At 45.9% G+C, this 23324-nt stretch overlaps 1 protein-coding gene across 2 annotated transcripts; it reads left to right on the top strand.

The window, feature by feature from the left end:
* The first annotated feature begins 5581 nt into the window (after window positions 1-5581).
* Window positions 5582-22532, top strand: LOC106580605 (PR domain zinc finger protein 1). 2 transcript variants are annotated; one of them, XM_045702746.2, is made up of 7 exons: window positions 5582-5991; window positions 12701-13000; window positions 14851-14970; window positions 16035-16287; window positions 19025-20037; window positions 20148-20276; window positions 20397-22532. In XM_045702746.2, the coding sequence occupies exons 2-7, from the start codon at window positions 12722-12724 to the stop codon at window positions 20991-20993; spliced, it is 2391 nt and encodes a 796-aa protein (XP_045558702.2). In that variant the 5' UTR covers window positions 5582-5991; window positions 12701-12721; the 3' UTR covers window positions 20994-22532. The 2 variants fall into 2 exon arrangements, with proteins under 2 accessions (XP_045558702.2, XP_045558693.2); XM_045702737.2 differs by lacking the exon at window positions 5582-5991 and adding an exon at window positions 10307-10512.
* The last annotated feature ends 792 nt before the right edge of the window (window positions 22533-23324 follow it).

The raw sequence follows: 23324 nt of genomic DNA, 5'->3' as shown, positions 1-23324 counted from the left end.
TTTTCTTCTTTATCAATCTACACACAATACCCTATAATGACAAAGCAAAAACAGATTTTTAGCCATTTTTGTAAATGTATTAAAAATAAAAAGTATTTAGACCACGCTAACTCAGTACCTTGTTGAAGCAACTTTGGCAGCGATTACAGCCTTGAGTCTTCTTGGATTTTTTTTGTCATTTAGCAAACGCTCTTATCCAGAGCGACTTACAGTAGTGAATGCATACATTTCATGCATTTATAAAAAAAATTGTACTGGCCCCCCGTGGGAATCGAACCCACAACCCTGGCGTTGCAAACACCATGCTCTACCAACTGAGCCACAGGATATGACGCTACAACTTGACACACCTGCATTTGGGGAGCTTCTCCCATTCTTATCTGCAGATCCTCTCAAACTCTGTCAGGTTGGATGGGGAGCGTTGTTGCACAGCTATTTTCAGGTCTGTCGAGAGATGATAGATCGGGTTCAAGTCCGGGCTCTGGCTGGGTCACTCAAGGACATTCAGAGACATGTCCCAATGCCACTCCTGAGGTCAGGGCTCTGCCAAGACCAGTCAAGTTTTTCCACACCGATCTTGTCAAACCATTTCTGTATGGACCTCGCTTTGTGCACAGGGGCATTGTCACGCTTAAACAGGAAAGGGCCTTCCCCAAACTGTTGCCACAAAGTTGGAAGGACAGAATCGTCTAGAATGTCATTGTATGCTGTAGCGTTAAGTTTTCCCTTCACTGGAAGTAAGGGGCTTAGCAGCCCGAACCATGAAAAACAGGCCCAGACCATTATCCCTCCTCCACCAAACTTTACAGTTGACACTATGCATTCGGGCAGGTAGCGTTCTCCTGGAATCCGCTAAACCCAGATTCGTCCGTTGGACTGCCAGATGGTGAAGCGTGATTCATCACTCCAGGGAACGCGTTTCCACTGCTCCAGAGTGCACCACTACAGCCGACGCTTGGCATTGCACATGGTAATCTTAGGCTTGTGTGCGGCTGCTTGGCCATGGAAACCCATTTCATGAAGCTCCCAATGAACAGTTGGCTGACGTTGCTTCCAGAGGCAGTTTGGAACTCGGTAGTGAGTGTTGCACACGAGGACAGACGGTTTTTACATGCTACGCGCTTCAGCAGTCGAAGGTCCCGTTCTGTGAGCTTGTGTGGCCTACCACTTCGCAGCTGAGCCGTTGTTGCTCCTAGACGTTTCCACTTCACAATAACAGCACTTACAGTTGACCAGGGCAGCTCTAGCATAGCAGAAAGTTGTTGGAAAGGTGGCATCCTATGACGGTGCCACGTTGAAAGTCACTGATCTCTTCAATACAGGCCATTCTACTGCCAATGTTTGTCTATGGAGATTGCATGGCGATGTGCTTGATTTTATACACCTGTCAGCAACAGGTGTGGCTGAAATAGTCAAATCCACTAATTTGAAGGGATGTCCACATACCTTTGTAATATACCATGTAGTGTAGCTTTCACCTGGAGTCACCTGGGCAGTCATGGAAATAGCAGTTGTCCTTAATGTTTTGTACACTCAGTGTATACAAAGTTAGAGGAAAAAGTTAGCAAATATTTAAAATACGCTAAAAAACCTGCAGTATAGCATAACATAATAATAGTTTACCTTATATAAGCAGGAATATCAATAGATTGTTTTTACACAGCACATTTCACAAGGTCTCAAAGGACCAATGTATTTCATAGCACCCAACTATATAAAACAATCCTGAATAGCTTTATTGCTCTCATTCAGTGCGTGTCGAATGCAGGTCTTGAGAGCTCAATCCGATCTGGACTTAATTAGTTCAGGTGTGATCTGATAGTAGGGGAGTTCAGTGGCTTTCACACCCGGATCACTGATCTCTTATCAGTTCATAGTCACAAGAAAAGACACAACAACACTTTGTAACACAAACCCACTGACCTCCTAGCATTGCAAAGTTAGATTGCTTTATTGCCGTTATATATTTTCCCATTCATTCATCGGCACACACACACACACACGCCTCATTGTTGCTGTCGCGTCATTCCACCTCAAAAAGCTCAAGAAAGAGGATTTCGACACCCATCATCTCAGATTGTTCTGAAAATGGTTTCTGTTGTTAGAAACAGGTAAGATTCGCATTCCTTCAATATTATTTTGTTGAAATATAATTTGATCTTAATTTTGCCATTTTAATTTATAGCATTCATATAATATTCAATAAATATAGTACTTATCATCCGATTTGGACCAAACTTTTTTCTAACAATGAGTTATACGAGGAATCCAAAGAAATAGTCAAAATCCACTCCCGGACCACCACGCTAATCCCACCCCAACAACAAGCTCAGAGTATTGTTTCTTCATCCTACGTAATGTACTACCAGTGAATTTGGTGATGTTTTCTTTCACCTGTTCAGAGAAATGAGTCATTGAAGTTGTTAGGTTTGTGTCCCATTCCACATGCTGATATTGCCAGGTTCTGACCACTAGATGGTGCTGTTCCTGCTATTAGATTATGTTAAAGGTTAGTTCACCAAAATTACATAATGGTTTCCTTACCCTGTATGCAGTCTATGGACAAGGTATGACAGCAATTCATGCTTTGGTTCTGTTGTCCACTGTTCCAAATGCAAACTTCTTAACATTTAACTATCCCTTTAACACCTAATAGCAGGAACAACACCCTCTAGTGTCCAGAACCTGGTAATATCAGGATGTAGGACGGGACCTAAACCTAACAACTTAGATGACTAATTTCTCTGAACGGAGGAGAAAAAAATATCACCAAATTAAATGAGAATACATTACATAGGATGAAGAAACAGTACTCTGAGGAGCAGCTCAATGCTACTTGTCACACATAAAGAACTGATACTGTATATTTGTTGTTGGGGTGGGATTGGTGTAAGGCGTGTTGGGTCCGTGGCTGGCTTTTGACCATTTATTTTCCTCATCTCTAACTCATTGTTAGAAAAAAGTTGGTCCAAATGCGTTGTTAGGTACTTTATTTATTGAATATTATATATTTTTTAAATGTAACCTTTAACTAGGCAAGTCAGTTAAGAACAAATTCTTATTTACAATGACGGCCTACACGAATCCTATCAATTAAAATTAACAATTTGGGTTTAATACAGGGGCACAACTTTCACTGGGGCGCAACTTTCACGTGTGTGTGTCCCCCCCCCTCCCCCTCCCCCTCCCCCCATGCTGAAATTGCATTTTTGTCCCCACCAGTTTTATCATAGGAATGTGATACAAAACGAGGCAACGATGTGCTTTAGGACCATGTGGACGCTTCCGAGCGTCGGGTAGGCTGTTTGGAGTGTTTATCCGACTGCATTTAAAAATACAAATTATGTCTAAAACCAAAAGTGTGCCCCTAGTGTAATCAATTAGCTACATTTTTCAAATATCAAATTATATTTCAACAAAATAATGTCGCAGGAATGCTAATCTTATCCGTTTACTACAGAAATGATTTCAGAACAATCTGAGATGGTGGGTGTCATGGCTTGCTGAAATGACATGGAACGACCCTGTCAACAAGTTTCTTTCTTTCACACACACACACACACACGCACACAAAGAGCACGCACACAAAGCGCACACACACAAAACACTCACACCCTCTTTATCTCTCTGTTCAGGCAAGGTCATGGTTTTTCATTGACAAGAGACAGACAAAAATAAAGAGAGAGAGAGAGAGTGAAAGAGAGTGACATACATTCTGTAACAAAACAGTGTTACTCAGCTCTGTGGTTTTGTGTGATAATCTTGTGGGACACATTTCCCTCAACACCTGACAAAATGTTGCATCTGCAGACTGCAGTTTCTCTTATACAGATACACAAAGACAGCACTCAGCACTCACTTACACACAGGAAAACACAGTTATAAGCCCACTAAGATTCAGATATATCAGATACACGCAAACCCACTGACACACACACACACACACTAAGTTGAGCTGGGGCGCGTGGCTGCCGTTGTGGGTGAATCCCAGCTTGGCTCAGCTTTGCCTCGCTGGCAGCCTGCCAAGCTAAATATTTCTCCTGGACGAGAATGTACAGACACATTCACAGCTCAGCGCCAAGCTACTATAAAGCAAAGGGCTTCCCTCGAGCCAACTAGGTGTGTGTGTGTGTGTGGAGAAAGAGAGAGAGAGTTAAGGAGGTCAACTATAGCAGCGGGAGCAAAGAGAGAAAGTGATGATTAGTCCCAGCTGTGACGTGACAGAGAGAGAGAAAGAGGGATAGAGAAAGAAAGAGAGCGAAATAGAGACAGGGACATAACGAAGGATGCAGTGTATCTCTGAGCACCCAGGGTTAGAGGCTGGTAGGGGCAGGGCACAGGGAGTGGGTGGAATGTGTATGTCTGCTGTGCTCAAAGGGTTCTGATCCACCCCCCCCCCCCCAATCACATCCATCGTCCCGCACACACTTACACAGCTTTGATGAGGAGTGGGCTGCATCACTGTGTGTGTGTGTGTTGGGGGGGTGGAGACAGGAAGAGTGTGTAAGTGTGTCTGTTTCGCGTAAAGATCTGAGACTTCTGGGCACAGCGGAAGTGTGTCACTACAGCTAACCCTGCTCAGCACGGACTCCATTACCATAGGGATGGGGAGACTCAGTGGAGAGAGAGAGATACCTGACTAGAATAGAATTAGGGGAGAGCGATAGAGAGAGAGAGAGAGAGAGAGAGAGAGAGAGAGAGAGAGAGAGAGAGAATTGCGGAAGAGGGAGGGGGTACTGTACAGACCCACATATCAAATGGGGGGCTACAGGGGCTCAGTCAAAGCTCAACAGGTGCTCACGCTCCCCCTTCACTCAAACATGCAGGACAGATATAAAACATTGGATTCAAATGGCTTCCATTTTCATTCAGACATCAAATGAATGGCCTTTTACTTGGAACGATTTTAAAAGCACTGGACAATTATCGGCATAACAATTTCATAATAACTATAAAAACATACTCAGCCCCCCAAAAGAAAGTAAATGTAATATAGTAAGTAGTCAAACACATGCATAAAAATTCCAATAAAAAGTGGCAATATGACTAGGCTACACAGGATTTGCCTTCACCAGACCGCTTCTGGTAATCCAAGCCACATATTTACATTATTGGCCTACCAATAAAGATAACTTTTTTAAAGCAAATATTAGGTATTTTATTACAATTAAATGTGTTTAAGTTTTACAACAAAAAGAATGACCAAAAATATCATCCACACATTTGGGTGCAATTTTAAAAAGGAAAACGTTCATTAAATAGACTAATCCTGATCAAATGTATTTATGCTTGATGAAAAACGATTCCTTCAAGAATATTTTTCTACCAAAGAATTAACGGCAGGACCGGGTAGAATATGGTACGCCCGCCTCTGCCAAATAAAGAGGCTAATTATTTCAGAATGGTCCTTGATTTCGTATCAATAAAGCGTTCAATGTCTTATATTAATCAATTTCACCTATTTCTTCCAAATTTCCCTTTTCTTTCAAGTTTTTAATCATTCAAATATGCACATTACAAAGACATGACTTTGTAACTATTGCCTATTGATTCATTGTCTCGTCAGTTATCTTTTAGCAGCCTTCACAGTGGGTGCAAAGGGATGAAGGCGTCTAAAACTTTCTCGACATTTAGGCTATCCTAAATGAACATGTTAATTTCCTTTAAGCACACTGCAAATGTTGGAAACGAGAGGTGTTACTTTAACAATCGCTCCATCAGATATCGAAAGCGTCGGCGCAGGGGAGTTTGTTTTGTTAATTGCCTGTCTTAATCCTAATTACAGTTTTGGGTGGAGAAGATTTGGGCGCGGAAGAAGGGGTAGGCTACTTTGTATGTAAACTGTAGACTACAGATTCACCTCGACAATTCCATAGTATACTCGCACTACAAAGAGAAACGATCGGACCTAGGCCAGCAGCGCCTGAGTTTGGAAACTGGGATAAGGACATCTTCCAGCGCTCCGCGGCAGCAGCTCCATAACGCGGACAGGTAACAGCTTGCACCCCGCTTCACTCGCCTGGCGACAGTCCCTGCAGTTCGATAAACAACATTGAATAGTCTACATTTATTTGCTACATTGTTTAGTGTAGGCGAAAAATTCGTCCTGGATTAACTCTGACAGAGCAGCCGACATCACGTTTTGTTGCATTTCATTTACATTCTTCTACCTTAGGTTTTGGCACGTTGTGTATGTAGCCTATAGGTTATATAGCCTAGCCTATCGCCATAACAAATATTGTATCCTAATTTAATGTTAGGCAGGCTATTTGCTTAATAGTAGGCCTACAGAAACTAATCCAAAACAGCCTAACAATCTATTTTTGCAAATATTCGCACTTGTTTGGCTAAATTAAATAATTTTCTGAAACTCATCTTCCCTTTTGTTGCAACTCCGAGTCGAAAAACCCCCACTGAAGTGTGTGTGGTCATTCAGTTAAGAATGCGATAAGGAATTGAATGAATCGCATTGAATGACCCTGCTTTGAATCGAAAGTGATTGCATAGGGTACATGACTGGAAGTGCGTCTTGCATAGCCTACAGTTCAGTCTTTTTACATTCTTTAGCCCGACAAAGAAGTATGATAACAACCCTATATTTTGACGAGTTGACCTGTTAGCCCCGTTTCGCTTCTTATCAGACAGTCTCATCTTGCACAGGTTATTCAATGTCCTGATTCGATCTTTACACCATGTCGTTCGCTAAACTGGCAAATCTGACCGTTTTTAACAGTTGAACACCCGTTGCGCAACGCTTTGCTTGCTGTCACGGGCACGGGGGTATGGTACACACGCGTCTCGGTCCATTAGCCTATATCTGTCCAGTGTAACACATACCACAACCTGACAACTACATAAACATTGTTTTTAAGTACAGCTGTCGTGGGCGGTAGTTGGGCTATAGCAAAGAACCTAGGATCATATGTCCTATTGTTTTATGATTTGTTGCCTACTCTGAAATTTGTCCGATGACGCAACCGCTTTGGAAGGTTGTGTCGTCACAAAGTGTTGTGCTCGTAATTGTGTGTGCTGCTGTAGGCTAATGACTTCCTGCACATTGCCGAAAAGAAGAGGCATGTGATTCTGGTTGTGACTGAGAGCACGTTTCAGGTTGTTTACGGGATTGCACTGTGAACCTCGGTAAACATTTACCTGCGGAAAAGGTCTGCGAGCTTAAATAGTTCTCTCTATTTAGTGGTTGAAAGTTTCAGTTACAGTTTCTAGAGTTGAGTCCGTTTTTCCCAGGGTATCAGTCACACACACCCGTTTCTCACTGTGGAAAACAAGAGAATCTCAGTCATGTTACTTACACTATTATTGTCATTCTTCGCCGTATAGTTCAGTCTTTGAGCTAATGCAAAATTAAGATTTCATAAGTCTAATGTTTGGGAAATGTGGATTTATGAGTTATGAAGCAAACATTGTAGTATTTTGCTTACAGGAAGTGATGAAGTCATTACATCATTTGACGTCTCTATTTGGAATCCAATCGCTGCCTGGCCTGAAACTTGTGTGATGGGATAACTCCCACCCCCCCTCTTTCCTTGCCTCATTGTCAGCAGTGAGTGTGCCACTGGTCTCTGCTCTGTTTGCCTCCTTAATGAAAAGTACAATGCAATCAGTGGCATGTGCCAAATAGACCATGATTAGCTCTTCCTCTGTGTTAAGGAGGGTGATTGTCTGGTGGTGGTGTTGATCGTAACACACAAGTGTCCGCCGTGTGGACAGTCCCTCCAGATGGCTGAGGGGGGGGGGGGGGGGTGTGTGTGTGTGTGTGTGTGTGTGTGTGTGTGTGTGTGTGTGTGTGTGTGTGTGTGTGTGTGTGTGTGTGTGTGGCTGCGGTGGATTGGCAAGATTAGGAGAGCTACTGCAATGCCCCCACCCTGCTCTACGCTGTAGGGGGGCTCGACCTGACGCATGCCACGCGTCCACACACACAGGTCCCTCAGCCCAAACGGGATAATGGCTAGGTCTAACCTCCATACTTCCCCCCTAATGGCTCCTCCATTGAGGGATTAACTCTTTCCAGAACAATACCCAAATCCACTGTGCCTCCTCTGCTCACACACACTTTTTGAGGGAAGTTCAAGCGGATACAAGCTTCGTTTGGCACACGCCACATGACATGGTCGATAAAAATCTTCTCGCTATGATCTTGTGAGAGGCATCCCGTAGACGGGAATTAAAACATATTGTGATAAAGGGAAGAAAATCAGTGACACACCAGATCAACTCTCAAGATAAGATCCACTGCTGTTGTAGGGAAAGAATGGGGAAGTTTGTGAGAGTTTGAATATCACACACAATGTGAATAACAGTCAGGGCGTTTGAATGAGAAATGGACAGTGTAGCCAGTACTTCTCTTCTTGTGACAAGCAGGACCGTTAAGCTGTATCTGCTATGAAGTCAATCAACTTTGCTGGTTTTTGCCTCTTGTTGCAGAGGGAACCAGGAATTTGGAATGCCTGCTAATCTCACCTGTGGTTTAGCCACCCCCACCCATTCCACCCACTCTCATCCTCACCTCCTTTCTCTTCTCTTGCTTTTCATAATCCCTACCTCCTCCTGATGTGTTGGCACCACAATTCTGCTCAGCTCTGTGTGTTACTCTTAGCCCTGATAGGAGCCCTCTGTAAAACTAACAGAGACAGGAGGTCCCCATGCCCTTATTTGTGTGGCCCTCTTCCTCCCTCCCTCTCTCCTCCGGCATGCAGGCCACATTAAATACCCTCCTCGGCCTGCGCATAAACAAAAAGAGCCATTTGACTTCAGAGCGGAGGGACCCCTCCCTACTCCCTACTCCCCCAGCCTCAGGCCTGCCTGCGCCCCCTCCTTCCTTTACAGTTTAAGCAGAGAGAGGGGAAAGGGATCAGGAGAGCCTAGTGGGGGGGGGGGGGGGGGTGCTTATCTGTGTCTGGGCCCAGATTGTTCCCAGCCAGCAAGCTGGTAGGGATGGACCACGTGACTTTCAAAGGGGAAAAGATGTTCTTTTCGCTCTCGTTTTTTGTTTAGTTGAAATCTTAACTTGTTTTTCTGGAGGGAGTGAGATGTTTTTTTCAGTAGGGGTTGGTTGCTACAGAGCATGGTCATGTAGACCAGCTGGGGTGCAGATCGTGTGTGTTTGGGGTCGGTGGGTCGTCTGTTGGCAGGAAGGAGTAGGTAGTGAGTGATGTGGTCAACTCTCTGTCACTGGGGGGGGGGGGGGGGGGGGGGGGGTTGAAGACCCGGTTCTGTCTTTCTATCCCTCCCTGCCCTCCTCCCCTGCCTCATGTTTTATTTTCTTCATTATCATTCTTCATTAGCCCTCGCTCCACTCCGCCCCACTCAAGACTGATGTCAATCGAGGGAGAGTAGGGGATTTCCAGTTGAATTCCAGGACACGATTGCTTGCTTTGAGTGGTCTTTGCTATGAGGATCTGATACAGACAGAGAAAAAGAGGGATAGATGGAGGAGGAGAGACAGTGTTTTGTGTTGTATTTAACCAGGGTCAGCAAGCCCTGGTCCTTTTATGTCTCAGTTTTAGAGGTCGACCGATTATGATTTTTCAACGCCGATACTGATTATTGGAGGACCAAAAAAAGCCGATACCGATTAATCGGCTGACCACTACTCAGTTTATTACCAGAGGCAGAGAGACCGAGAGAGAGGGAGTGTGTTGGTGAGACTGAGCCTAGAGTACAGTTCAGTGTCGCCCATTGGGGGGGGGGTGTAAGAGGAACGTCCGTCCGCGGCTCTGTGCTGGGTAAACTTTAGAGGGGCAGTGAGTCACTGTCACAGGATGTCCTTCTTCCCCAGGAAGACTCATAAACACCCCCCCATCTATGTGTGTTTGTTGTGGGGGTGTTGTTGATATATAACAGTTGCACTGTTACACAACAAGCACCCATGTTGAGGGAATGTGTTTTTGAGACTTTGATTTGGAACTGGCAACCTTTTCAAATTTTTTTGAAGTTTATCGAAGACTGCAGGAGAATGTTTGAATTTATGTTAAGGTGTGTGATGGTACTTTTATGTGCCAATTGATATTGTTGTGTGTGTTTGTTTTGTGTGAAGCAGCGAGAGCTCATGCCTCAGGTGAAAGCGCCTGCTATTTCCATAGAGCAGTGTGTGTGTGTGTGTGTGTGTGTGTGTGTGTGTGTGTGTGTGTGTGTGTGTGTGTGTGCCTGCCTGCCTGCCTGCCTGCCTGCCACTGCTACCCTGATTGAGCTGCAAGCGATTGTGTTCCTCATGGTGGTGGGCGGTCCTTGAGAGGGGGAGTGGAGAGAGAATGAAGGAGGGACCACTGAGTGAATCAACATCTCCCTCACTTGTCGAGGGGCAGTCAGTTAAACAGAAGGCACTCACTGGAGCAGACACACACACGCTCACACACAGCACTCGCACTCTGGAGTAGCGCTTGGATTGGAGGGGGAGAGGGTGAACTGCACCTGTCCCACGCGCACACACATAAACACACTCACCCAGGGGATAGATCATTCGGCCCTATGTGTGGCTGGGACCAAAGCTTCTCGGTGAGTACGCTAGTCAATGGAGAAACAGAGACTTGTAGAAAAAAAGTTTGGTTTTGGTATTTTCACTTTATTTTAAGGAATACATTTATTTAATTTTTTCCTAAATTATTATTATTAGTTTTGAGGATTTTTAAAGTTGTGTATTAAATTTGTTTTGCTTGTAATAGTTGAAATAATACTTTTCTAAATTAATCCAGTGATAACGAATATGAAGGTTTATTTTATGACTTATTTATGTAAGTCAAAGTTTTCTCCTTGTTTGTCTGGCCACTCCATTATGCAATGAGTTCGTTAAACTTTCAGTATATTGTTGAATATAATATTTAAATGCAATCATTTTGAGTATTGAGATTGTGTTTAAATTGTTAATAGCTTATTGCAGTTTGTGTCCACTTCAGCGGAATTGTTTGAATTATTAAAATTCTAAAATTGTCATTGGTTATAGCTTGCTTAAATTAAAATGTTGTATTTTAAACTATATCAGTAGTGTTTATCGAATATTTTAACAGATATGTATGTGAGAGTTGAATAAATCAGTTGCTTTTGGCCAGGTTCTCAGTTTCAGTATTCGTTTTGCACAGCTGTCATAGAAAGACGTCTTTATTAGCAGGAACAGATTTTGACTAGTGTTTGGTATTATATTTATCTATATATTTAAATCCCTTTAAAAGGATATTCATGATATCAATGTACAATAAATAATATCACAATATTAAATAGTTTGAAATGATCTACTCTACATTGAAACGGAAAATATCCTATTTGTATTATCATTTCATGGATGTAATTATTTGGGATATTTGTAGTACAATTTTATTTTAAAGTAATGTTGGAAAAACATTTGAGAAAGTGATTTGTTGTTCTGTTACTCTTCTGGAAGTTCATTAATTACGCTAGTCTCTTAGGAAGCTGTTTTTTGTTGAGTATAGGGTCATATTTAATTTGGTCAAGGCTTGGGGAATTTTGTCAAGCTTGTAGTTGTGGTTTAGTTTTTGGAGATTGTTGGAGGGTTGAGTAGATTTCTGTTGGGTTTATGGTAGGTTTTTCCTGAATTATATGTGAGTGAGTGACGGTGTATAAGGTTGCATTTCAGTCTATCATCGGCCTTGAAATTTGACAATCATTGTAGCGTGTGATCATTCATTCTACGGACACTGTGTTTGTGTTGTGGGACAAGGATGTATGTGTGAGATGGTCTTGGGTGGGGAGCGTTTGAAGTTTGTTTGTGCTGCTGTGGCCCCCCAAATGGAAAAGTTTGGCGCTCCCTCCCCACTGTCCCACACACACACTTGGATGATTTGCCTGTTCCGCTGCTCTGCCACTCTGCTTCCAATTTTAGGTCCATTCAGACGTAGACAGGACTTCCTTCCCCTGTTTGTGACTATTTTTCCACCCTGGGGAGAGAGGGCTAGGGACAGGGAGAGGGGGATAAAGAAAGATATGTGAGGATTAAGAGACTGATGTTGACAGTTTGGTAAGGAGGGAGAATGAAGAAGGGTAGGCTAGAAAGAAGTAGAGTTGGACAGAGAGGGAGAAGGGTACAGAGGGAATGAAGATAGTGAGGGAGGGTAGAGAGACCGAGGGGTAGCGTGGCTGGCCCTGACCTTATGCCAGCTTACATAGCCCATGGAAGGATTGGTTAGGCCGTTTCAGCCTATCTGCACAAGTCATTGGTCAATCTGTCTTGCCCTGAGACACTAGCTGGATCCGCATACAGTATATAACACATACATACTCTTGGGTCACAACTCATCTGTAATAAAAAAAAAAAGGAATATACTTTTCACTCTGGATTCAATAAGTGTAATTTTTTTATGTAACTTCTTTGAATAGAGTTGATGGTTTCCTGTGAGTGTTTCCCTCTAAGTAGAGTAGTGGGGCTCAGACTGTCCTGGGCTAGAGGCTAGTGGGGTTGGTCGACAGTGGCTCTTGTTCCCACAGAGAGAGCAGACACTGTCTGCTTAGTCAGCCAGTCTCAAAGGAACTCGCCACTCACTGACTCATACTGGATAATAACGCTCCCCTCTCTCTCTCTCTCTCTCTTTTTCTCCCCCTTGTCTTTCTGTTCTCTCTCATCTCTCCCCTTCAAATTTTTTCCTTTGTCCTTCTTCTCTCCATCTCTTTGTCTGTTTCGCTTTATCTTATTTTCTCACTCGCTCTCTCTTTTATCGTTTTCCCTTTCTCTCAGGCTACCTCTCATAGCTCGGCCATGTTGACTACTGAGGGGGCCCACACCGTAGAGCACGACAACGTCAAAATGGACACCGAACCCCATAGGGACACGGGATCCAAAATGGCCACCGACACAGACTCTAAGATGGAGGAGGCGGACATGATGAAGTGGACGGAGGCGGAGTTTGAGGAGAAGTGTACCTACATCGTCAAGGATACTCCGCAGGCGGCAGTGACGGAGAGCGAGGGGTTAACGAGAGCAGAGGCTTCACTGCCTCGTAACCTGGCCTTCAAACAACTAGCTGATTCCAAAGAGGTAGGAAGACACAGACATATATACATACACACACACACCATCTGTAAACCCATATGCTCCCCAAACTCACGACTCAACTGTAGGTAATATATGACAGCAGGAGAAGTCTCAGCCAGGGGGGGATTGTGGTGAGGAGGGTGTCTCGTTGTAAGAGATCACACACTGGAGCACGGCGATGACCTGTGTGTGTTGTAGGAGCGGTGTGTAAGCCCAGTGTGGAGGGGAATTCTCTCTGAGGTGTGATGCAGGTTGCTACAGAGCCTCCACAGTGAGAAATGAGCTCCCATCCATCCATGAAGAGTCATTAATCATACTTAGCCCTGCTGTTGACGGGAGATTCATCAACACATCCTGATAACCATTTACCCTACCTGTCTCTGTGTCTATCCCTCTACGTTCTCACACTAATCAGTCCTACACTAGACCAGACCCAGCTCCCCCTACCTACATGCCTACCTCTGTCCAAATATCAACCACTTCACAACCCAAACTCATCCCCAGTCAGTCTAACTGTTGAACCCTGTAGAATAAGTGTGACGAGGGGTCATGAGATTAGGTGGGGAGCGTATTGTGGTTTTAACCTGATTAAGACCGCATGATTTGGTTGCAATGAATAGATTTTCACTTCATTGCTCATCTGTTTCTTATCACTCTGTGTGTGTGTGTGTGTGTGTGTGTGTGTGTGTGTGTGTGTGTGTGTGTGTGTGTGTGTGTGTGTGTGTGTGTGTGTGTGTGTGTGTGTGTGTGTGTGTGAGAATGAGTGTTTCCCACCACGTTTGTTTACGAGCTGATACAGTATCCGTCAATATTTATCACCTTCACAGAAGCGACCACTAAGATTGCTAGAGAAAATAAGAACGAGGAAAATGAGGATGGGGACAGAGTATATAGCATTACCAGTGATCAAAGGATATGGACTTAGTCATTTAGGGAGCATTGTAAAGTCAGTTAATAAGTTATCCTCAAAACACCCCTAATCTTGAGAAGTGGTCTGGCCCTGGGATGGAAATGGGAAGGGGGATTTCCCAATCCTTTAGGGAGGGTGTTTGTGTAGGATATGCATGAAGGGGATAAGGGCGTGCGTGTAGACTGTGTAGGGGGTTTGGTGAATACATCAGAGTTTATCATGGTTAGGAGATTAGCTGAATGTCTAGGTTTGGTAATCCCTCATTTTCAGACGGATGCACTTCCCTTGCTGTTCTTCCTTCCTCCCTCTAGTTCAAGTTTTTTTTCTTCAGTGATTTTGAAAGGAACAACAGCGCTTTAATACTCAGGTGTGGATCTCATTCTCCTTTAAGGTGAACAGTCTATTGAGATGAGTTGTTTTGATGTGGTCGGGTGTGTTGTGTGGTTAGCAGAGTGGGTGTCGTAAAGGGTGTCAGGGGGAGTGGCCCTGTGGTCAATTAGAAAGGAACAGAGACGAGGTGAGGCAAGAAGGGGGAGATGCTTTGTGGCGTAACCTGGGTGAGATGGAGGAAATTTAACTCTTTCCCTCAGAGTGTCTAACTCTTCCAGTTGGCACTGGATAAGGGTTAGGTGTGTGTTTCTCTATGTTCACACACTTAAAACACACAGCAAATGTGGCTTGAGGAAAAAGTGTGACAGTCAAATTCCCAGCCTAGGCCACAGATGTTTCTAGTACAGAGTAGTAATTAATCACTCACACCACACACACACACACACACACACACCGAGAGGCAGCCTTGTTTGTTGATTTGATCATGATGATGGGTTCTTCCGGCCGTCTACATGTGAAGACTGTGACCTCCTGGCAGGATGTGATAACGTAAATCCTCTAACCACCGAACATACACACACTGCAACTAATGGTCTTTATCTCTGTCCTGTAGGTGATTGGAGTGGCCAGCAGAGAGTACATCCCCAAAGGAACATGCTTCGGCCCCCTGGTGGGTCAGAGCTACACTGCAGACAGTGTCCCCAAAGACGCCAACAGGAAGTACTTCTGGAGGGTGAGTGGTTTTCCCTCCTGTCCACTAAAACACACACACACACACACACACACACACACACACACACACACACACACACACACACACACACACACACACACACACACAAAGAGAGCAAGCGCTTCACTTTCAGTAAAAGACAGCCACAGAGGAAGAAAAACAACCATAGGTCATTTCCTGTTCCACTGACTGACTTAGTGACGCCAGGGTCTCTGCGTTCTGAAGAAGTTTTTGTGTGTTGAGACGGAGAAGGGGTTTTCTCTCTAATCATTCTGAGACTAAGGCTCTCCACTCTGTGTGTGTGTGTGTGTGTGTGTGGTACATCCTGTGAGTATGCAGTTTTATACGCATACTTGTCGCTGTAACACACACACACACACACCCTCAACACCTATTTCATCATGATAAATCTGCTGGGTGAAGCCTGTTGATCAGTAGTGGTTGTCTGATCAGTAAGTGCGGCAGCTAGTACAGTAAGAACTGTAGTGGAACAATGGAGGAGGAATATGATGTCAGTTTTACACTGTACACAGGAACAGTGCTACGGTGTCATCGTTCCGGGAAGTGACAATGTAGCACTCGCACACCCTCCCCACACACACAGGCACTCACCTAGATTCAACAACATCCCAAAGCAATGTGTTCCATTCATGTCCCTCGCTCAGGCAAGCCACAACAACACAGTTATAGACCTTTCTCTCTCTCTCGATGATGTTGTCCACAATCAGATAGGCGAGAGAGTGGTCTATGAGTGGAGAGAGGGGGAAGTGTCAGAATGAGTGTCGGTGACATTGTCGGCGTGACATATTCTGACTCAACTCTTTTGGACGTGTATAAGAGAGGCTCCTACTCTGTCGGTCTCGCCATCCCTCAGTCTGTCTGGAGTGGAGGGGGAGAGATTTAACTTTACACTTTAATGATATTACACTCACGCTGCTGTAAATATGATTCCTCAACATATTTAGCCGTTACTCAGCACTGTTTTTCTGGAGCGTTCTAAACTTGCCATTGAGGCTTCCTTGCCCGTTAACCTTTGACCATTTCCTGACTCTCCGTCTCCTCAGATCTACTCGGAGGGCGACTTCCACCACTTTGTGGACGGCCTGGACGAGGAGCGTTCTAACTGGATGCGCTACGTCAACCCGGCCCACTCGGCGGGGGAGCAGAACCTGGCGGCGTGCCAGAATGGCACGAACATCTACTTCTACACAGTGAGGGCCATCCCCCCTGGCACCGAGCTGCTGGTGTGGTACTGCCCAGAGTTCGCTCACCGCCTCCACTACCCGCCCTCTGGAGAGCTCATGATGCAGAAACTCAGTAAGTCCTATCATATGAAACCTTATTACATAGATGTTATACCATAGTAATAACACTAAGTTATATCATGATAATCATACTGTATGCAATGATTTATTACATAGTAATAACACTGTATCCTTGGAAGTATAGTGCACTATTGGTATTATGTTTAACTTTCTATGGTGGTCGTGTGTGTGTGTGTGTGATTTTATTTAGCACCTACTCAGTGTTGGTGTGTGTCGTGAGAGTGTATATTTGTGAGAGCCTGACAGTGTTTCTGAGGGGAGCCACGTCTCCTTCCTCTCTGAACATCTGCCTGGCATTAACACACACAGCCCCTCGACCTTTCATCTCTGCCAGCGCCACCATTGCATGTGTGTGATCACTCTAGTCATGAAGTAAATAGTCTAAATGCAAATATGAATATGTGTGTGAGGAAGCAAAAAAGAGTGAGAGAGAACCAGACAGAGTTAGAAGGGGAGGGAGGTAGGAGCCAGCATTCTGCCTCCAGGTGTGGTAGGTAGGTAGGTAGGTAGGGATGGGAGGAAGGAGCCAGCATTCTGCCTCCAGGTGTGGTAGGTAGATAGGTAGGTAGGTAGGGTGGGAGGTGAGGTGTAGGTAGGTAGGTAGGTAGGTAGGGATGGGAGGAAGGAGCCAGCATTCTGCCTCCAGGTGTGGTAGGTAGGTAGGTAGGTAGGGATGGGAGGAAGGAGCCAGCATTCTGCCTCCAGGTGTGGTAGGTAGATAGGTAGGTAGGTAGGTAGGTAGGTAGGTAGGGATGGGAGGAAGGAGCCAGCATTCTGCCTCCAGGTGTGGTAGGTAGATAGGTAGGTAGGTAGGTAGGTAGGTAGGGATGGGAGGAAGGAGCCAGCATTCTGCCTCCAGGTGTGGTAGGTAGGTAGGAAGTGACGCCAGTTCCCCGGGAGATGCACATCTCCTGGGGCAGAGAGACACAGGGGCCTGGGCCCTCTGGCTCCTACTTTTTCTCTATGGCCCCTGTAATTAAACCACCCCACTACCACAGGGGCCCCTGTTGACCTGGGAATGACATCATACTTACTTTTCTCTTCTCTCTGTCTCGGTCCATCTCTCTCCCTGTGTCTTTCTCCACTAACCCAGTCATAGTTGAACCAGACGTGTGTGTGTTTGGTTGGTTGTGTGAGTCAGCAGAACTGGCTGGTCTGAAATGACTGAACTGGAGCTCTTCGCACACTCGCTCTCCTCTTTGTGTGACAGCTGTTGTTTTTGTCCATATTTGTGTGTGTGTGTTACATGCTTACACAATCAGCCTTCCTTAAAACGACAATAAGCTTTGCACAGACATATGGCACCTGTTAGCATTTCCTGTTCTAAATGTGTATGCGTTCAAACGCATACTATCCTACTCACACCCTCTCCCTTGCATGCAAGGACACACATACCCGTAGAGGCATTTCATTCCAACACACTCTTTTAATCTCAAAAGTGTGTGTGCGTGCGTGTGTGATGTGCTGATGGCTCCTTGGCCCTTCTCCCTAATTTATTTGGCACTTTAAAAGTGGAGAGACGGAGGGAAGAGAGGAGAGGAAGAAAAGCGTCCCCTCCATTGACTACTTGAACTTCCTGGCGGCGGGGCCGTGCTGACAGATTGATATCTCCAAGATGGCCACCCTGTTTGTTTTCTGTAAGATAGGAGGGCTGGGAGTGGTGTTATCTGAGGGGGAGGACAGGGAGGAGGAGAGGGGGAGGCACTGATAACCTCTGTGTTTACACACTGCCGCTGTAGTGGTGTGGGGGTCACTGTGTGTGTGTGAAAGTCTGTCGAGTAATTAAGTGCTGGAAAGCTTAATGTGTATACACGTTAGTGGACACACACACACAGATTTGTGACCCTGTAGTAAAAGTTCAATGGGTAGTAAATGGATGGGATTATTGATGTCCACTCTAAAATCCCGATTCTGATGGAGGTTTAACAGGTGAGGATGTGCTAACCGACATGCAGAGGCTTTTAGCGTGTGTGTGTGTGTGTGTAGCCTGGAAGCGCTTTCAGTAATCCCATCTTTCATCATGTGGAGGTGACAGTAGGTGCAAGGGAGGAGGAAGCTCTCCCAGTTAACCTTTGACCTGGAAACAATAGCAAACGAGAAGGAATCCTGGGTGGTTGTTTTTACTTCTACCTAAAGGACTGATAAAAGTCCAAAGGTGTAGGATAGGAAAAGTGTGTTTTTGTGTTAATGGAACGTGATTGAAGGGTCCTTCTTTGGGTTGTGAGTGTGTATGCTGGAGAGGATGAGCATACATATCATTCAAAGGCCTCTTTTGTCAGGAAGTGTCAAGTGTGTGTGTGTGTGTGATTGAGAGAGTCAGGTGGAGAGGGCAGGTTGAGGCCAAACTTGAGAGGAAACTTTCAATCAGCCCTGCCCCCATTTGGATTTTATCTTGATTTTTATCTGCCCCCAGACCACCACCTCCTCCCACACACACCCTGCCCAGAGGCAGCTGTCACGCCTCACTTCCTGTCTTTTAGCCCCCCCATGATCGTTCGTCAAATCTGTCGCGCTAATTGAACCACTGGGTTACAGTGTTCCTAACCCCCGCCCCCGTCCCCCTCACACACTACAGCTGAAAGGTCATTATTTCTCCTAAGCTAAAGACATGTCTAAAGTTTTTCCTGTGCGCACTTTAAAATATTCCTCACACCAAGTCAAAGGGAAACGTGGTCTTCAGTCAGAGGGAGAACAGTGTGTCTGACCTCTCTCTCTCTCTCCCTCTACAGAGCAGTCTCTGCTGGAAGCCAAGCAGCAGGCCAGTGAGGAGCATGCCAGCAGCAGCAGGGGCCCCACCACCTACAGCAAGAGGGAGCCCAGCCGGCCACTGGCCACGCGACCCCGCTGTGCTGACAGCCCCGATCGGCCCCTGTACCCCCGAGCCCTCTACCCCCCATTCCGCCCCCACCCTCATCTAACGGAAGAGTTCCTGAGCCTTAAGACCAGCCCGGTACAGTTTGGTTACACAGCAATCAGATCACCAGGCAACCAGTCGTCGGCGACCCCGAGTCCGTCGGCGAGGAGCAGTCCGGAGAGTAGCCCCCACGGTAGCCCTGCATCTGCCCAACCCACACCCCCATCCTCTTTCTACCGCCGAGGTTTGGGTCCCTTCCCAGGCTACTCTCCGCCAGCCGCCCCCCTTTCCTCGCCCTTCTACCCACCCGGCCCCCACTACTCCCCCTACATGCTACCCCACCACTACCTGCTACCTGGGGGTGGGGTGCCCACTGTCGGGGGCATGTTTCCAAGAACGTACCCTTTCTTCAGCAGCCTGCTGCCCCCCCACATGCCCCTGCTGCCTGGGGAGGCAGGGAGAAGGTTCTTACTACCTGACTCCTCCCACCCCTCATTCTCCACCCACAGGGACTTCCTCCTCTCCGCCCCCACTAGTGCCTTCTCAGCCGCCACCACCCTCAAGGATGAAGCCGGCCCCCACTACCCCCATCACCCCTACTCTGGCCATGCTCATCCTCACCCACACGGGCACCCCCATGCACCCACCAGCGGCTCCCCTACAGCGGGCACGGCGGCCCCTAGTGAGCGCATGCCCACCAAGCCTACCTCAGCCTTACTGGGCAGCGTCCGGCAAGAGGAGGCCATGAACCTGAGCAAGATGAAGCGTGGTGGTGGTGGCTCTACAGGCTACAAGACCCTGCCTTACCCACTCAAGAAGCAGAACGGCAAGATCAAGTACGAGTGTAACGTCTGCAGCAAGACCTTCGGCCAGCTCTCTAACCTCAAGGTGAGACTGGAGACATTCTGTTCGCTCCCTTCATTCCATGCATCCAGACTACTTTGTGTTCCCTTGCATTGAACCCAACTGATGTAGCGTTGTGTCCCTGCTGTGTGTAGGTGCACTTGCGTGTCCACAGCGGTGAGCGACCCTTCAAGTGTTCGACCTGCAGTAAGGGCTTCACCCAGCTGGCCCACCTGCAGAAACACTTCCTGGTGCACACTGGAGAGAAGCCCCATGAGTGCTCGGTAAAGACCACCACCAATTCTATGCTAGCCGCTAAGTCTGTTAAGCTAGCTAGCTGCAGCATATACATAAGCAACGCTGAACTTCCTCCTCTAACCCTTGACTTGTTCTCTTTCCCCCAGGTGTGCCATAAGCGCTTCAGCAGCACCAGCAACCTAAAGACCCACCTGCGCCTCCACTCGGGTGAGAAGCCCTACTCCTGCAAGCTCTGCCCTGCCAAGTTCACCCAGTTTGTCCACCTCAAGCTGCACAAGCGCCTTCACTCCCGCGAGCGGCCACACAAGTGCCCCCACTGCCACCGCCACTACATTCACCTGTGCAGCCTGAGGCTACACCTGAAGGGCTACTGCCTGGCTGCCGTCACCTCCTCAGGTGGCCCCACTCCCAGCCCCTCCACCCAGGAAGAGCTCCAGCACATCAATGAGGAAATTGAGCGCTTCGACATGAGCGACCACGCTGAGAGGCTGGACCAGCTCCAGGGAGGGGTTGAGGTCGAGGCTGTCCTGGAGAAGCAGGTCCTGGGGATGCTGTGGAGGGAGATGGACCTCAAGACCTCCGGCTATCACCACCACAAGGGCGGCGCCAGTGAGCTCCAGTCTACAGGTTACGGCCTGTACAATTCAGTCAATGAGACGTCGGTTATCAAACAACTGCGCCGAAGCAGTCCACTTCTTCCCTCCAACGTCACAATCAAGCAGGAGTCCGAGGAACAGGCTTGAGCTCACCTTTTGAAGGACGTTGAGTCAGACTGTGTGGCTCTGAGAACTTGGTTAGCAGGAGCAACGAGTGTAAATATATTTTTGATGGTTGTAGCGACTGGGGTTTTCAAACTTTCAGGGACTTCTGTACTCAGGGCTCTAAGAGACACTGTCCCCAGACTACTTAACTGTTCCACTGTGTCCTACACTTAAGACAGGACCATCATCCACCCTGGATTTCATATCATTATCATTAATATTATTACTATTATGTTTCTTTTCAAATGTTATTTTTGTTGAATTTATTATATAACCTTCTTAATTTATTATGCAATTATTCTGTCTTCGAAAAGCAATATGTGGAAGTGATGTTTACAATGACCAGGTAATTCATTGTAATTTACTGTTTGTTTTTCTGATTTTGATTTCACTCTGGGGCCATTTCTTTGTAGATACTTTCTCTCTCTGCCTGTATCCGTCCTGTGTGACCTGTTGAGAAGCAGGGGCGCCTACTTTGAATTTTTTTATTTATTTAAACAATATAGCAGGTTAAAAAGGGTCAAAGGTCGCAACTTTGTTTTGCCAAAGGTGAACACAAACTGTTGATTAGAAAGAAAAGGTATTGCTTGACCTTCTGACCCTTCCAGCAAGCTTCTCTATGTCCACGCTCATCCTGAGCTCTACAAAAAAGGGCTTTTTTTTGTGTTTTGTTATATATTTTCAACAACGGTTACCTCAGTGTGTGTATGATTGTATGCCTGTGAGAATGTGTCTGTACGTTCAGAGGGAAGCTGAAGGCGAGTGTGTTTCTATTTATTGCTTTTGCTACTTGAAGAAGAAACCAAAATGAACTGGAGTGCAGCGCCACGTGATCCAAAGAGCAGGAAAGTCTGCTCAATATGTAGCATATAAAGACTGCGAGTCTGGGAATCCTCCCCCCCCCAACAGTCCAAGGGAACTTCAAAACACTGTCAATAGCAAAAGGAGACACAGTAAACCTTCTCAAATGGGATTTGTCGGATTCGAGGCTAGTATCCAAAGTTTACTTGGCTTTAGTTTCAAACACACCAAAAAGAAGACCAAGAGAATACTGTTTGTCTGTGATGAAGTGTTAGCTCTTTAGCTGTGGTTTTGTTTTTTGTTTGAGAAAAATGTATCCCCCTTCTCGTTTTTAAATGGCACAGACCAAAGCACCTCGGCCTTCTTATGCACTGGCCCCTCCCCTTTATGACTTAAGTGCCGGTGCTTGCTCCTCCCACTATTCAATCTGATTGGACTGTTATAATGGCTTTAAGACTACATATGGTTTGTCTCCAAGGCAACTGTGACCTCAGGTCGGGGACCTGGAAGCAGTTGCACATCAGCCCCCATCCCCTTGCTTTCTCCTATCTCTTTTTTTTCTCTCCCTCCAACCCTGAAGTACGACCAAAGCATCCCCTTTCGTCTTTAGCCCTAGAGGAGAAAATTTGAAAAAATACTGTCTCTGTTTACATACTCGTTTACATAGTTATTTATGTGCAAAATGTAAATTTATGATAAATGTCCACAGTTCTAATCTGACTTTTGTGTGAGTGTTTTTATTTGCCTCCTGTTTTGGGTATTGTGCTTTAGGAGAAGGAACTAGCAGACAATAGGGTCTCAATATTCTATGGCTTCTTGTAGATCATGTTGCTTCCACCTCTCATGTAGCCCCAGATCAGTGATCATGAAGGAGAGGTAGCTAGTTAAAATTAATGAGACACCACTTTGCCTCGGACAATATGAGGCATCATCAAAGTGGTAAGCATATGCCTTTTGGTTTAGATCAAGACACTGGGAGAAGTGCCAAGGGATGGAATGAATGGAGAATAGTGTATTTAGAAGATGCATAAACCTTTCATTGACATCATAGATTTCTATGAATGTTCTAGTCATGCATGCAGGGTCAGTATGTAGTAAAGAAGACTGCACGGCCCGCAAAAATTGACATAAACCTTCAAAGCTAAAAGCCAGGAAAAGGAAATAGGAGTACATTTGGAACACATCCCCATGCCCCACGGCAATAGTAACTGTGGTCGGTCTTTTATCCTCAGTTTATCCTGCACCATTTCCTCATGGGCAGACCCTCATTGAAAAAGTGAATAATTCAGTACAGACTGCAGGCTCTGCACAATCAAACCCACACTGTAGTATACACAGCAGCATAACATACCGGTTTTCCTCATGGTCAAGTAAAACAGCAGAATGGTTTTGTAAAAATACTAGACATCCCCTTACTCTGGTTTCAGAGTAAGGCACATGCAGGTAACTGCCAAAATAAAGGAAACACCAACAAAGGGGTTTAGTGGACCTAAACCATAACAGATCCGCTAG

The sequence above is a fragment of the Salmo salar genome, chromosome 02 (genome assembly GCF_965601325.2).
Source record: "Salmo salar chromosome 02, fSalSal1, whole genome shotgun sequence".
NCBI lineage: Eukaryota > Metazoa > Chordata > Actinopteri > Salmoniformes > Salmonidae > Salmo > Salmo salar.
The sequence above is the reverse complement of the archived record's forward strand: the minus strand, read 5'-3'. Positions and strand labels throughout refer to the sequence as shown.